The following is a 16,979-nucleotide window of genomic DNA, read 5'->3' on the forward strand; positions in this document are numbered from 1 at the left end:
ACTTGCCATGTCCACCAGGAGCGAGTTTCCCGTCCAAGCTTTTGCCAACCAAATTTATCACCTCACCGCGCATAAAATTTTTTTCCTAGTAGTTCTTTTATCACAAGACATCTGATTATACCACCTGCTCCGGCTTCCTTCAAAATTTGCCACAACACTTTCTCAATTGTCGGCTCTTCTGTGGCTTTTGCATGGACAGTCGACGCTTCTGCAGCTTCAGCATGGACAGTCGGCACTTCTGTAGCTTCTGCATGGACAGTCGATGTTTCTGCGGCTTCTACATGGTCCGTCGGCGCTTCTATGGCTTCTACATAAACCGTGGGCGTTTTTGATGCTTCTAGTTCTTTATGGATAGTTGGAGCTATGGCAGTTTCTTCAACAACAACATTATTTCTCCCCAAGGAAAGAAATATTGTTGCTGCTACATTTTCATCCTCCTTTGTTTTCACTATATTGAATTGCAAAATGAAAAGAATGAAGACGATAAGGGAAGAAAAAAATGTAACGTGAGGAATGAAAAGCATAAGAGAAAATGAAGAGTATATATAGAGTTAGGGGGCTCTCTGTTCTGAAATACAAAGGTGAAATACAAGACACAAGAAGCTTCTTTCTTTTTTTTGTTAGTGGACTAATTGTGGGTATGAGATTGTCGGCTGGAGTTCTTGAATAAAATTAGTGGAGCAAAATGTAGTATTCTCTCTGGCATGGATAAGCTTTATTCTCGCTCGGCGAGTTTCTTAAGATGGGCTGGGTCAGGAGTTGTGACAATAAGGGTTTCAGTCTTAGGCTTTTCTGTGTATCTAGATAAAAGGAAATAGGCTTATGTCTTCAGTTACTTATTCTTTTTTCTACGATCGAGGGAGAGTGAATGCTCCCATTGAATCTCTTGAGCGTGGTTAGAAATCGCATAATAAAAAAAAGTCTGATTCCTCTGATTCCTCCAGTCCCACTAAGAAATTAACCCATTTTAGTTTTATTTCGTTCTTCTTTTTTTTTTGGTTCGATCTGATCTAATTTCAATCAAGTTTTATGCTCGAAACGAGCTTAGATTAGTTTTTATTTTTTGAAAGCTATATTTTTGGCTTTGTAAGTATTGATTCTTTTCTATTTTGTTCAATAAATCCTCATTGTCGAGTCAAGTTTGCTCAAAAATGAGGGAAACCGGAGTTTGAGATTTTTAGTGGTGAAGAAAGAAAAGTAAAAGAGTTTTAGGGTTTCTTGAGATGGCATTGATTTAAAACTTATGGAGAATATTTATAATTTTGGGCTTTATTTGTTAGGTATTGAATATTGATTGGTGTTGCTTATTAGGGTTTTAATTGAACATTCTATTATTTGATGAATGTGAACCCTAATTCGAATTCTTCTGAAGAGTAATGAACTGTTCATTTGTGAACTTTGAAAGAGTTTGAATCAGTATATAAGAGTTCCGAGTTTTTACAATTGAGTATCATCGAATGTAAACATTAATGGAATTATTGATATGAGTGGTCATTAGAAGTTAATCTTATGGCACCAGCTTTTCCGTTAGAATACACAGGACCGAAGGAATCCGAAAGGTGTTCATTTTCACAATTGATAGGGAAATCTAGGGAGTATTTTAAGGGAGAGAATCGTTCTAGTTTTATCCCTAGTTACAGGCATGCGGTTGAGACCATGGGTGAATCAGAAGGGATTGGGAGCTCAGGATGGATCGTTACAGAAATGACAACATCGGAGGGTTCATATGCACCTAAAAGGAAATGTATTGGTTTGAATGCTGATAGTTACAATAATTTTGGTGTCCCCGTGCAAGCATTGTTGTTGTCAAAGATGTCAAAATCTGAGAGAAAGAATTCGGAGTTGAGATTAAAAATGGAGCTTGAACAGGTTTGGTTGTTACAGAAGAAAGTTGTTAGTTTGGGCTCGAGGTTAGATTTTTTATCTCCATCTATAGATAACAGGAGTTGCAGTGATGGGAAAAATATGCCTTTGCTCAATAATTTTAATCGGTCTCGAGCATCGAATTCACAAGGTAAGAAACGACCTCTTGGAGGACATAATGAAGTCCACTCAAAGAAGAGCACATCAGGACGATTTGAACTGAAGCTGGTCGTTGCAATGAGTAATTCGAATGCTTACTTGATGAAGCAATGCGAGACTTTGCTCAACCGTTTGATGGAACATAATTTCGGTTGGGTTTTCAACAGCCCTGTTGATGTGGTGAAGTTGAACATTCTGGATTATTTCACTGTCATTAAGCATCCCATGGATTTCGGCACTATGAAGAATAAGATAACTTCTGGACAGTATGCTAGTCCATTGGACTTTGCTGCTGATGTTCGCCTTACACTCTCAAATGCAATGACATATAACCCACCCGGAAATGATGTCCACATTATGGCCGAGACGCTAAGTAAATATTTTGATGCAAGATGGAAAGCTATAGAAAAGAAGCTTCCTATAACCATGAATGTCGTTGATGCTATGCCTTCATTAGCAACAGAGCACCTTATAGAAGTTAAAAGGAATAGTGATATTTTGCCTATGAAAAAGAAAAAAATAACCCCAAAAGAAAGTATTCTCAAGTCAGAGCCCGTTAGACAGATGATGACCGATCAGGAAAAGCAGCAGTTGAGCACAGAATTAGAGTCTTTATTGGGCGAGTTGCCTGAAAACATTATTGATTTCCTTAAAGAACATAGTTCTACTGAAGGTCAAACGGGCGAGGAGGAGATTGAAATTGGCATACTTTACCTCCTCTATTTTCATTATATTACTCAAGTTAGGGGAAATCCAATGTGGCCATTTAAACCATTAAATCCGAACACGTGAATAATTAATCCAATTTATTTGACCTTGTGGAATTTCCTTTTCTTTTTCTTGATAATAAAGCACTTCCTCCTTTCTTTTTCTTTATTCGTTTCTCTTCCTTTCCTTAAAAAATGAGTTAATAGCATTGGACATCCCCAAACTATGTCCATCATTTTAAATTGGTCTCAAACTTTAAAATATTCTAATTACATCCTCATACTATTAATATTATATCAATCAGGTCCTTTTACTATTAAAATCGTTAATTTAATGATTAAATGACTAGTCAAATCGCTATAGGTAAATTTAAAATGAAAAAAAATTAAAGAAATAGAATGTTATTGCATAGTTTTAAAAGTAAAAATAAAAAAAGTTTTGTAAAAGTTTTGCTCAAAAAAATATTTTTAAAATATCTATTTTTACAATATTCACTTTAAATCATGTCACATAAGATCTGATGTATCATTGGACATTTAAATTAACAATTTTAGTAATGAAATGGCCTAATTGATATGGTCTCGATAGTTTAGGGATATGATTAGAATGATTTGAAGTTTAAGGAACAATTAAGAATGAGAATCATTGTTTGGTGCAATTAACTCTAACAGTTTTTACTTTTTCCGACCAGAGTGAAAACTTAGGCGTTGCAAGAACGGCTTTTCGCCGCTCACCCCATCGACATTCCTCAAACCAATCCCACAATGTCGTCAAAACATTTCTATAAATGGTAATGAATAATGAAATATTTCCAGATTTGGAAATGTTGAGCATCTAGCAATGTATTGTTCATCACTAATTTGAAAATAACACGGATTTTTGAGAAACTTTCAAGAGAGATAGAAGTTCCTAAGACGCCAAAAAATGGCTACTCCGTTTAGGGGACAACAATCGGTTTAACCAGTTAATTCAATTGTTTTTTAAATCGATTTAATAAATTTTAAATGAGAAAATTGATCTGACCGATTTAATTGAGAAAATCGACTAAACCAAATCGACTTTAATTCAGTTTCTGTCATTTTTCAATTAGCTAATATTGAGTTATTGGGTTGGGCTTATATGGTTATATATCTATGATATATTATAAAATACAAATATATATATTGGTGAATAAATATAAATATATTTTAAACAATTTAAAATTAATATAAAAATTTTCATTGAATCAGTTCTAAGATTCAAAAATTGATAAACTAACTGAATTAGCCAATTATACTAAGGCCAAAACTAATCAATTTACCTCACCCAACTAAACCAAAATTGAAATAATTGAATGGGTCGACTTTTTTATTTTTTGATTAAAATCGAAAATTGCTCTAGCTTCACTTATGGTTAACATCTTGGACTGGTCCAAGATTCTTAAAGTAGAGCACAAGGAAAACGATTGTGATGAAGATTATGGTGACCGAAATGTGGCATTAACGGTGCCAGAGAAACGAACAATGACGAATTAGAGATTTTAGTGTCGGGCTTTCAATGAACCTTCAACGTTTTCGGTGAAAACAAAGTTGACAAATTGAATGAGGAAAAAAAGGGAGCCCGGGTGGCTTTTGATTGGAGCTCCGACACTCGAATATGATGGTGGGAGTAAGAACAAAGTGAGGTGGCTGGGGTTTTACTCGGGATTTGAGATATGTTGATAAAGAATAAGAATTGGGAGAAAGATGACGTTGTGAGCTTGGCTATACAATGACAGTGGTGAACGGCAACGTCGACAACGTTGGTGCAGCACCTAAAATTTCACTTTGGCTAGAAAAGTTGGATTTTAAAATTCATATTGGCAAATGACTTGGATTAATTGTTCACGCGTATGGATTTAATTGGTTTAAATGGCTACATTGGGTTTCTTTGAACGGAAACGATTAGGGGCTAACTTAGTCACTGGAATGATCGAAAAAAATAGTAAAAAAAGGCCAAAGTGAAAATTTTCCTATGATACAAGGGTTAAAATGGGATTAAACCTTAAAAAATTACAATTGTTGTCAATTAGTTAAAAAAACTTACAATCATTAATATCAAAATTAAAATAAAATTTATAAAAACTATTTAAAATAAAAAATTAGAAGGAGTTTTAATTAAAGGTCTAAAATTATAAAATTTATAAAAACTATTGCAAATAAAAATACAATATTTAATTAAAGGTCTAAATTCAAATGCACCACAAGTTAGATTTTAAAATTTATTAAAACTGTATAATTTATTTCAAAAAATTAAAATGAATTTTAAATCAATTTAAAGAATTATTAGATTAAAAACGAGAGCCCTAAAATAACTAGGTTAAATTTAACAACATAATAAAAAAATATTTTAAAAATTATTAACTTTTTTAAAACATAATAAATAAATGAAAATGATCTTAAAATAAGGTTAAGGCTATAAATACTCTACTCGTATAATATTTTAAAATTTTTATGATGTACATTATTAGAATTATATTTATATATGTAAAAATATTATTTAAGAATTAAAAATAATTAAAAAACTTTTTAATAGAATACGTTTAAATTTATTTTTCACATTATTAATTAAATTTCTAAATTACGAAATAAATTTATTTAAGTATGTTACAGAATTTGGAGCAAAAAAAATGTCATTTTCGATCAGTAGAAAAAAGTATCCAAAATTAATCGATCAACGCCGCTGGGATGTCCAACTTTTTCTCCAAGGCGGAGGTGACAAGCAGCGGCCGCCCTGTCCTCCTCCGCAACGAAGTCGAATGCCACCTTCTCTCCGCTGTTGACCTCGAACCTGAAGACCACCGTCACTTCTCCCTCTTAAAATCGGGTCTCCTCATCCTCACCACCCACCGCCTCATCTGGCTACCTTCTTCTTCCGCCTCCACCCCTACTTCCGCCTCAGCCATCCCTCTTGCTGCCATTTCCCACGTTTCTCTTCCAAAAAATCTCTCAAGTCCGTCTTCCACTCCCCTAGGATACGCTTCTAAGTCCTCGTCTCGTCCGATGGTCGGGTCTTCGATCTAGGTTCCGGGTCTGGTTCCAGTTCAGGTTCGGGCTCGAGATCAGTCGTAGTAACGGCAGTGATCAGAGGGAAGTGGGACTGTGATGGGTTTTTGGTGAAGTTTTGGGACAGTTGGCGGGCGAGAGCTTGGGAGACTACGGAGACTTCAGGTTCCGGCTCAGCTTCGGTTTCGGGTTCAGGGGCAGCCACAGGAACCGGTGGAGGGTTGTACTCGAGTGATGGGTCGGTGAGGATGGTTGGGGTGGCGGGTATTTTAAGGAAGGAGCAAGAAATGTGGGAGAGTATTGATAAGAGTTTGCAGGATGCTTTTCAGGACTTAAATGCTCTCATGGTAATGCAGATAATTTGTTCAATTCTGGCCATTTGGATTTAGTTTTTATGTAAATTTTGTATCATAAATACTTTTAATTTCCTAGTAGTTAACAAATTGCATTGAAGAATATAGCATCTACTTGGTTTAGTTCCTGCTATGATTGACATTGGTGAATGCAAGTGGACCATATCTTGATTTAGGATATAAGAAAATTAAACTTTTGTGTCAATGCCATGTATAAAATGATTTGATTAGGCTTAGTTTACTTCTGTCGTTTTATCGCAAAGATAGGTTCCGAGCTATAGTTAATGAATATGATGTTAGTAGTCTCTGTCTTTTGCTTGTTTTCTTACATTCCAATCATTCAAGTTTTAGAATGCTTTCGGGTTTTCAGAGTAAAGCTAAAGAGATGGTGATGCTAGCAGACACAATGAGACAAAAGCTTTTGTCCGGAACGAGTTCTCAAACAAGTGGAACAAATGATGAGGATATGGGTTCAAAGGAAGAGATGCAAGATTGGTTGTTGAGTGTTGGCATAATATCCCCAGTCACTAAAGAGTCTGCAGGTGCTCTGTACCATCAACAATTGTCCCCTCAGGTTCTCGTCTCTTCTCTTTTCCCCCTTGTTAGTTTTAATTTATTCGCTTAATAATTTTTCTCAACAGAGTTTAGTTTATCATTCTGTTAATACAATCAATGTTTATAGAATTCAGGAATTCTTTTATGGTTTATTTGGCTCTAAAGAAATCCTTGAGTAAGACGGTTTTGTAGTTCGGGATTAGTTGATTACAGTTTTGTGATTCAAGACTTCGATGACAAAATACTCCCAGAAGATATTTTACTTTTTTTATTTTGCTTTATGCTTGCATATCCCAGGGATTCTTCAATGAAAATATAAAATTAGTCATCCAAAATTTTATTTTTGAGTTGGTAAATGACTTGCTATGTATAGTAGATCGGCTTTTGGCTTTTACTTGATTTTCTTTTGAGAGCTAGTTTTGATTTTATTTCTTGGCACCTCAGCTGGCAGATTTTGTGAGAATTCCACTGGAGAGAGCAGGTGGAATGATCAACCTTATGGATGCCTATTGTCTCTTCGATCGTGCTCGTGGCACAGGTTTGGTTTAACACTAACTTCATCTCTTGTGGTCATTGTATTTAGGTTGTTTAGTTACCTTGTGAACTTGAAATTTCTTAATCTAATTTTTGTTGTTGAAAATATTATGACCTACAAAATAAGTGTTTTGGCCAACATAGTTCTCCTTTCTTTTTCAAAGGAAAAAGGAAACTTTCAAAAACATTATAGTAGATCTTTATGTAATTAACGTCTAAAGCTACAGCATTTAATGGAGGCTTGAAAGTTGTTAAGAGTTGTTTGAAGTTCTCTTTATATTTCTCGGATGCTAATTTTTTTTTTATATCTTTTCCAAATAAATCAGACCGAAACTTCGGGTTTCCAGCGGCCTACAATGTTTAATTCTTTCGAAGTTGCGGTAAAGAGAAGATGTATTATCTCCATTAACATATTCTTCTTTTTCATCATCAGTCCCAGATTGTGGCATATCTCCATCAATATATTTTTAATAACTGTGGGCATTTTCAACTTTGCTTAATTAAGCCTGCCGGCCTTTTGTTGGTCTAAATTCATGTTGCACGCATAACTCAATTGTGAAGATTTCTTTGACCTCACGATCTTATGTTGTGGTTGATGCTAAACATTCCTTTCTAGAACTGGCTAAAGTCTGAGAGGAACTTGGAAGCGCCAGGAGCCGTTTGATCATGATCGAAGGGCTGAGAAGACGAGTCCTCCAGTGGCCTTTGAATTTGATTGAAGGACACCGCACGCTGCCCTGCTACTATTTCCATTTCCCGCTACATTGACGAAAATTTATGTAAGAATAAAATAAAATTTTAAGTGAAACGATAAAGTTGAAGATTTAAAATTTATACCAATTTAAATTCAAATCCTTATCAATTTATAAAAAATATACAAATAAAACATTTAAAATAATTTCAACTCGCTTTAAAAAAAATTGAATTGTAGTCCTTTTATATATAAAAAAAAACAGTATTTGGGAAAAGAGGTTTTTTGAAGTTTTAAAATAATTTTTATATCTATTTTTTTAAAATCATTTAAATTTTGATATTTTTGTGATAATTTTAAAATCAATATGATTGCTCACCCTTGTGAAAGCTCAAAGTATCAATGTTATACCAATGACACCAAGGAATTTGAAGAATGTATGTTAACATTGAATTTGTATGGGCACTTTTTTCATAGGAGCAAAGTTTACTTAGTGTAATAATCAATAAGAGAAATATTGCTCGACAGTATGCAGAGTGTGAGATGGTCAATTTTTTTCATTTGATGTGGAATTTCTTTCTCTAAATCATTGTGCTTTTTGGATAGGAATTGTTTTGCATCACCTAAGCCTTTTAGATATATTAATTTATATTTTCGGATAATAGTTATGAGTTTATAAAAGGTAATTATACGTATAAACATTTTCAGTTAAATATTACTTGCTATAGTGAAATTTCTCCACGAGTTAAAAGGAGAGAAGTTGAGATGTAAGCCCTTTTCCTTTTGTCTGGTACACAGAAAAGTCGAAGACTGAAACTTTTATTGTCAATTGTCACAGCTCTCGACCCAGCCCATCTGTCCTCGGAAGGTGAGAAACTCGCTGAGCGAGAATAAAGCCTATCCATGCTAGAGAGGATCACAGTTTGCTCCACTAATATTATTCCAAAAATCCAGCCCATAATCTCATACCCACAATTAGGTCTCCTTTGGTTTGGCTTTTAATGCCAGTGAGGTGCAGTTGGGGTAAATAACTGCTACCAACCTCACTGCTATGCTGTTTGGTTCAGCATGACAATTTAATGAAAATGCATTTCCACCACGTTGATATGTTGAAAATTAGCTGGAGATTTCAGCAGCAATTAAAATTCACTAGGGCAGTTGGTATTTTTAACAGACAAAAATATCCGTACATTTATTATTTTACCATTTTATCCTTGAAAGTTAAACTAATTTCTTTTCCAATCTTATTAAAATATTTATAATAAAATATTGGAAGATACATTTTAATATTTTATTAAATTAATTTATAAATTCACATATTTTAATAATTTTATAAAAGTAAAATAATTTTAAAACTTCTATTATATATCAATTCTAATCTGATGTCCTTAATAGTCATTTTTTATTCTCACCTCACCGCTACAACTGCGTTTGAATCTAAACACACACTCCACCATTGTTTCTAATCTCACTGCTACAGTATCCAATCTCACTGCTACAGTAACTAATGTCACCGCCACCGCTGTTTTTAACCTCACCGGAGGTAAACACACCACCCATCCAAACTAAGGGTGATTTTGGATGGGCGGTGCGTTTACCTGCGGTTAGTGTAAAAACAGCGGTGGTGGTGAGATTAGATACTGTAGCGATACTGTAGCGTGAGACAAAAAGTAAGCTAAACGCACCGCACCCAATCGCCCATCCAAACCCACACTAAGCCTTAGGGTGAGTTTGGATGGGCGGTGCGTTTACCTACGGTTAGTGTAAAAATAGCGGTGGCGGTGAGATTAGATACTGTAGCAATACTATAGCGTGAGACAAAAAATAGGCTAAACGCACCGCACCCAATCGCCCATCCAAACCCACCTTAGTCCACTAACAGAAAAATGAAAAAAGCTTCTCGTGCCTTGCATTTCACATTTGTATTTCAGAGTAGAGAGACCCCCTAACTCTATATATACTCTTCGTTTTCACAAGAAGATTTTCATCCCTCAGGTTCCATCTTTTTTTCTTCCCTTATCGTCTTCCTTCTTTTCATTTTGCAATTCAAAAGGGTGAAAACAAAGGAGGATGAAAATGGTATGATCAGACGTGATGTAAATAGAGAGCTCAAGGAGCCTAATATTAAACCCTAAAGTGCCTATCCCTTTTATTTGCTAAAGAAACCCTAACTCCGTACTTCTTCTCTTGCAGTGGTAGGGAACGAAGTCGAACTGTTCCACACAGCAGCCATGGTTCGTCAATCTTCCTCATTTCGAAAACCTCTCCAATTTTTTATTAGAGAAATATTGAAATTTAATTCTAATCTATTTTTGCTCCCATTAATTTTGCTGGTTTAATTTGTTCTCTATTTAGGTGAAGTATTCAAGAGAACAGGACAACCCTACTAAGTGTAAGCTTTTAATTTTGCTTTTTGTTATTACTATCACTTGGATCAAGCATTACCTTCTATTTGGTGCCTGGGAAAATATGTAGGAAACTAAAAAATGCAATACTATCTTGGATTTTATGGGCTTAAAAAAACCGTGTATTAGGGTTCGCTTAAATTTCATTGAAAAAAAATGGAACTTGATTGTTGGTTTATTTTATTGACATCTGTTTCAGCTTGCAAAGCTAGGGGTTTTGATCTTCGTGTTCATTTTAAGGTACGTTGATCTCTTTTCATCAATTATCTGTGGGTATGAAATGCTGAATCCAAATTATTCAAATACATGAAAATTTCAAAAAAAATATTCAACACATCGAATCCCGCACACTCAAGTCCTAGTAATATAGTTTGGATGGTATTAAATTAATCGTGTGAACAATTTACATGTAGATTACTAGGACTCATACTCCTGCAGTCCTACTTAGTTTCAGGCTATGGTTCTACATGTGGCTTTTTAAGCTAATGGCACAAGATGCTTAGGGCCCGTTTTTTATTGCTTTTGAAAAGTGCTGTAGAAAAATACTTTTGAGAATTACTTTTGAAACATTTGAGTGTTTGGTATTGCTGTCAAAAATTACTTTTGAGAAATAAAATGTCTATTTTAGACATGATATTATAAAGTAACAAATATGTATTTAAATAATGTTCAAATTAGTTAATATTATGATATTTTAGCAAAATTATAAAAAATAATTTATTATAACTTATTGTTAATATTTTAATATATAATATTAATTTTAAATATTTCTAAGTAATTAATATTATTTATTTATTAAATTTAATTAGAATATATAAACTATATTTAAATATTTAAATATAATAATTAAATATTTGTAATTAGATATTGACACAATTGTATTATTTTAAAAATTATTTTTTATTTTTAATTAATGCTTTTAACACTTTTGTATTATTTTATTTTATTTTAAAATGTATTTGAATATATAACTCATATTAGATATTAACATAACATAGAAAATATAAACCTAACAAATTAAAATATTACATATATTTATATTAAAGTTTTAAAAAGAGATAATATTTATATACCAAATATAAATACTAAAAATTTTGGGAGAAGACAAAGATTAAAAATGTAAATAGAAGCCAAAAGCACTTTTGGCAGATGGAGAAGTTAAAATTTTTAATTTTTCCATCTGCCAAAAAGTGCTTTTTTTTAAGTTGAAATTTTTTCTTAAAATGATGTCTATTCTTTATTACTTTTCAGAGAAAAGCACTTTTACATGCAAAAGCTCATCTGAAAAGCAATAAAGAATACAGCCTTAGTTTCAAGCTATGGTCTTATTATGCTAATAAGAATGACAACACCCTATTATTAGGCCACGTATTTGGGCATGGTTAGTGATTATACACTATATTTTTAACAGAATACACGAGAAACTGCATTCGCAATCCGAAAGCTACCTTTGACAAAGGCAAAAAGGTACTTGGAGGATTTTATTGCCCACAAGCAAGCAATTCCATTCCGCCGCTTCTGTGGAGGAGTTGGGCGAACCGCACGGGCTAAGAATCGCCATTCTAATGGACAAGGCCGTTGGCCCGTGAAATCCGCAACGATTTGCTCAAGAACGCCGAGAGCAATCTGAGGTATCTATGAACGAATCAACATTTTGCTCTATTCTGTCAATGTTAAAACATTTGCCATTGTCTTTTTACTTTTTTTCTTAGGTCAAAGGCTTGGATGTAGACTCACTTATCATATCTCACATCCAAGTGAACCAAGCACAGAAGCAAAGGCGCCGAACATATCGTGCACACGGAAGGATTAACCGTGAGTAATTTCTTTTACCTTCCTTACTCTACATTCGGGTTGTGGTTCTAATTTTCCGAGCTGTGTCTGTTTTTTCCTTTTGCAGCCTACATGTCTTCACCGTGTCACATTGAACTGATACTGTCAGAGAAAGAGGAACCTGTGAAAAAAGAGGTAAATGTTAATATTCATTCTCAAGATCAGTAGTATCTCTAGAAAATCTTGATTAGCGTAATGAGACATTGCATTGCATAATATTCGATTGTTTTTGCAGCCTAAGACTCAGTTGGCTCCGAGGAAATCGAAGGGTGCTTCATCTTAATTTGCTGAGCGGTGGATTTTAGCTCGGAAACCATTACATTTTTCTTTAGTTGTCTCTGTAATGAGAACATTTTTGTTTCCTTCACAATGAGGTGTTTAAGACTCAAAGTTTGTTTATGGAGATTCTTGGTTGTATGGTGATTTTGCTTGGAATACTAAAGTAGCTCGTAAACCTGATTAACTTCCATATATGTATTCTTATTTTTATCCATTTTTTTAAATATTCAAACTTAAGCTTGAAATCTGTTTTGAATAAGTAATTCTTTGTATTCTTTCAACGTCTTATTTATTTATTTATTTATAATTTTGTAAAAATATATTTTCAGTTAAATTGGGTGTTTTTGGGTCAATTATTTGGGTTATTGAAATTTTCTAATATTATATATGTATTTTTAATTTAACGTAGGTTTAAAATGTTGAATATCAAGGTCTTGTAATATTTAAATCTATATTTTCATATGAAAGCGAACATTTTTGTCAACAATGATTTTTTATTTTTTTTATATTATTTAAATCTATTATTATATTTTTTTTGAAAATATTTATGTATTTTTTATAATTTTTGAATTTTTTGGAATTAAGATCAAATTGAGATTATTTGTAAATTGATATAATATGTAAAAGTTGAGAGTTAAAATTTTTATTATACTAATTTTTAACTATCGAGTTAAATCTTTTACTCTGATTGTTTAAAATCTTTTTATAAATTTGTACAAATGGAATTAAAATTTTCGAGGTGGATCATATAAGTAAAATGTTATATAAAAATTTATCTATTTATAAATTCATCAAATGGAGTAGGTAATTAATAGAAATTATGATATATAGTGAAAGTTATTACGGTATGATTAACGTTATTAATTTGTTACATTTTGACTTTTGAGTTGTTTTTTATTATTAATGATACAACGATAAATTGACTTAACACTTTATATCAACATTTTTGACAAAAGTTTTAAATCAAATTTTATAGCTAATCCCTAAAATTTTCTTTTTGAGAAGTTTTCATATTTTTTAACTTAAATACATGTTTATTCCTTAAACTTGACTCATTCTCGATACTTATAGTTTGGAAAATTCTAAGAATATAAAAATGAAAAAAAATCTAATAACATTTAAAATTTCAAAATAACATAAATATATACAAAACTTGAAAGAAAATCAAACTCAAGAACATCTAATCATAAAAAAAAAGCTAATAGAGAATACCTTAAACTCTCACAAATAATTTCTTTTAAAAAATATTTTTTTATCCTAAAAAGCCCAAATTTAGAAATTTATAAAAAATAAAAATTGATGGGTACTACCAAAATTAAATTTCTTACCCCCAAAATCAGATTAAAATATAGCGATAAGAAAGTAGGGTTAGATCCCACTAAGACTAGACTAATCGGAACTAAATTATTACACTATTGACTATAATTAATAATTTAGTCATCAAAATGAAACAAATCGATAACATTAGTGTTCATATCATAACTTTGGGGGGCTTGAAAGGAATGGAAAATTTTCATTTTGCTCTATTAATTCACAATTTGTAAACTTTGATAGGGAGCATATAATAATAGCATGCTACATTTGGACTGGGTTTCGATTTTTTATATGGTCAAAGACACTAAACAAGTTTAACACGAACCAATTAAGGGTCAAGAAAGGCATGGTTTCAGATCTTCAATTAATCACATTTTGAGAAGATGCATGAAAAACTGCTATTGAAATTTGGCAGGATTTGCGCATCATCAACCACCAAACAGATTTCTTATCTAGTGCAAGAGACTTCAATTGTGAGATTAAAGTTGATGAAGAAGTGGCAATAAGGGGGATACTAACAAGGGGGGAGCAAATAGTATGCAGGGACTTTGAAAATTTTCTTATGCTCACACAAAATCTATGCACACCGACACCCTTCATCTCATTCAAGCTAGTTGATCACGTCAATAACCAAGAACCGACCATTTATTTAGAAAACAAAATGCTTGAAGCCATTGTAAAGAAAAATTTCAAAGTCCTTGCATACTATTTTGTCACCAATTGTTAGGATCCCTTTATAACCACTTTTCCATCAGCTTCAATCCCACAATTGAAGTCTCCTGCACTCTTCAAACTTGAATATCTCAATTACCATCCCTGCAAAATAGATAGAAAGACGAAATATGATGATTCAAAGCTTTTCTAATGGAGAATTTGATATTAATGAACATCAAAACTAGATTAAATCCTAGAATAAATGTTTAATAACATGAACCATTTGCCATTGCCTTTCTATCTCTGAATAAAAAAGATGAGGTTTTTCTCATCAAATAAAGATGCTGCTTAAACTTAATGTAGGTTATGGCTGAAACTTATTACCGCGACTTATATAACTATCATTGCCTTAATGCAATACAACTTTCCAAATGTACTCATTGATTGTTCACCTTAAAAATATAAATATCTCCTTTATTACCTTGGATTTCTTTCCTTTTACAGTAAATTTCTATGTTTCCACCAGATTCCCTATTTAATAGCATATATAAACTTCCAAATTAGTTGCACTTACCAAAACAATCAAGATGTGAAGCTTATCCCAAAGATATTTTTTATTTGCATTCACCCTTTTTAGAAAGAGTCGCTAAATCAAGTTCTTAGCTAGATGAATTAAGTATGACTGCTTTACCAATAGTTCAGGCCCAATTAGGAGACATTTCAGCATATCTTTCTACTAATGTGATTTTTATTACAAATAGATAAATATTGTTATTCGGCGATCTATTCAATGCTGGAATCAAACCTGCTATTAATGTGGGGAATTTCGTCTCCAGAGTGGGACTTTTAGTTCAAATTAAAGCTATAACACAAGTTATTGGTAAATCAAAATTGGAATTGGCCTAATTAGCCCAATTAGAAAGCTTTATGCATGTGCGTCGTACATGTGCAATACATACAGAAAACAATGAATGAAGTTAGTTGAAGTTATAAGTTTTAGATTAGGATGCATCTGTTAACTAACATTGGACATTCACATAAAGTGCAGCCATATTTGGCATTTGTAAATGGATAATGCATGCATAGCATGCACGCAATCCTTAATTTTTGAAGATTCTTTCAAATAGAAAACACCTACATAACATACACGTAATTAATAATTTTCAAGGAACTCTTCTGCTACAATAAAAAAAGGGCTCTTCAAATCACACAATCAATACTTCACATCAATCATTCTAAAAAACTCTCTATTATGCATTTGAAGTTTAATTGGGGAAATGACGAAGGAAAGCACTGGTATATTAAGTTTTCTATAGACAACATGATGAAGAATGAACAAAGTTAGTATGTACTGGACGTAGATATACCGATTTATTAATATTAATTGAAATATAATTTAACCATAGATGCACTTATGCATTGTAATCCACGTACATACATTTTACTTTACACGTGTCTACCTATTTCAAATAGAGAAGGGCAAGCTCTGACACATAAAAACCTATAAATTTAAGAGAAATATCATTTTTATGAATCCATCTAATTTAGTAGCGATGTGCAATATCAATTTTTATTTTAAAGAGTAAAGCTTTCAAGAACTCCTTCAACCTACATTCCATATCTCGGATAAACTATAGTACAAAAAATCTCTTCATTTTAACTAAAAGTATGGATACATTAGACTCATATTGCAAATCATGAAATAGACTTGTCAGCATTCTGTATAGAAGCTTAATTGTGCTATCGTAAATAAAGAACTCTTCAAACTACAGAATCAATGCTTAATCCTTCTAAGAAATTGTGTTATGCATTTGAAGTTTATTACACTGAAAAAGCTTGAATAAATTTAGAAATATACTAATTGCAATCTATAGACTTAATTGGGCAAAGCAAACACCATAGATATGGGATCGTAACGACTCAATGTCCTTTTTGGAATATATAAATTGCTTTCAATTTAAATCAGTTTATTATCTCCATTAAATTTGATTATTATGGTTAAAATTTGAATCGATCAAATATTTGAATTTAGTAAATTACTTTAACAAAAACGTTTTAAATTATAAGTAGGATAATGGTATTATCCAAAAAAAATACTAAAGTAGATCTATAAAAAATTGAGGGATTTCAAAATAATGTAATCTCACAACCTTTTGACATCCTTATTTATAAGCCTTTTGCCCTATTAGATTAGAAATCCAAGATCTTTAAATTTGACATTCATGATGTTGATGCTTTGCCCTTTGCTTTGAATTGTGGGTCGGTCCTGTGATAAATAAATCATTACACCTTTATTTTATTAAAAGGAACGATAGTTGTTATTAAATCAACATTGTTCTTGTAGATTACAAGATAGTTGAAATCATGACAGTGGGTATACCGATTGACAAAAATGAAGTTAGAGATTCTTACTTTGGGGGCTTGAAAGGAATGGAAAATTTTCATTCTGCTCCATTAATTCACAACTTGTAAACTTTGATAGGGAGCATATAATAATAGCATGTTACATTTGGATTGGGTTTAGAGTTTTTTATATGTCCAAAGACATTAAACAAGTTTAACACGAAACAACAAAGGGTCAAGAAAGACATGGTTTGAGATCCTCAAT

The 16,979-nt window shown here is 32.4% G+C and overlaps 1 protein-coding gene and 2 pseudogenes across 1 annotated transcript; all 3 read left to right on the forward strand.

The window, feature by feature from the left end:
- Positions 1-1,509: 1,509 nt before the first annotated feature.
- LOC107889806 (transcription factor GTE8) lies at positions 1,510-2,814 on the forward strand. The gene has a single exon (XM_016814366.2). It carries the CDS (start codon positions 1,510-1,512, stop codon positions 2,812-2,814), a length of 1,305 nt encoding a protein of 434 aa, XP_016669855.1.
- Positions 2,815-5,363: 2,549 nt separating this feature from the next.
- LOC107888337 (vacuolar protein sorting-associated protein 36-like) lies at positions 5,364-8,035 on the forward strand (annotated as a pseudogene).
- A 1,933-nt stretch (positions 8,036-9,968) lies between these two features.
- Positions 9,969-12,569, forward strand: LOC107890164 (60S ribosomal protein L17-1-like; annotated as a pseudogene).
- Positions 12,570-16,979: the final 4,410 nt, after the last annotated feature.

The sequence above is a fragment of the Gossypium hirsutum genome, chromosome D13 (genome assembly GCF_007990345.1).
Source record: "Gossypium hirsutum isolate 1008001.06 chromosome D13, Gossypium_hirsutum_v2.1, whole genome shotgun sequence".
NCBI classification, from domain to species: domain Eukaryota; kingdom Viridiplantae; phylum Streptophyta; class Magnoliopsida; order Malvales; family Malvaceae; genus Gossypium; species Gossypium hirsutum.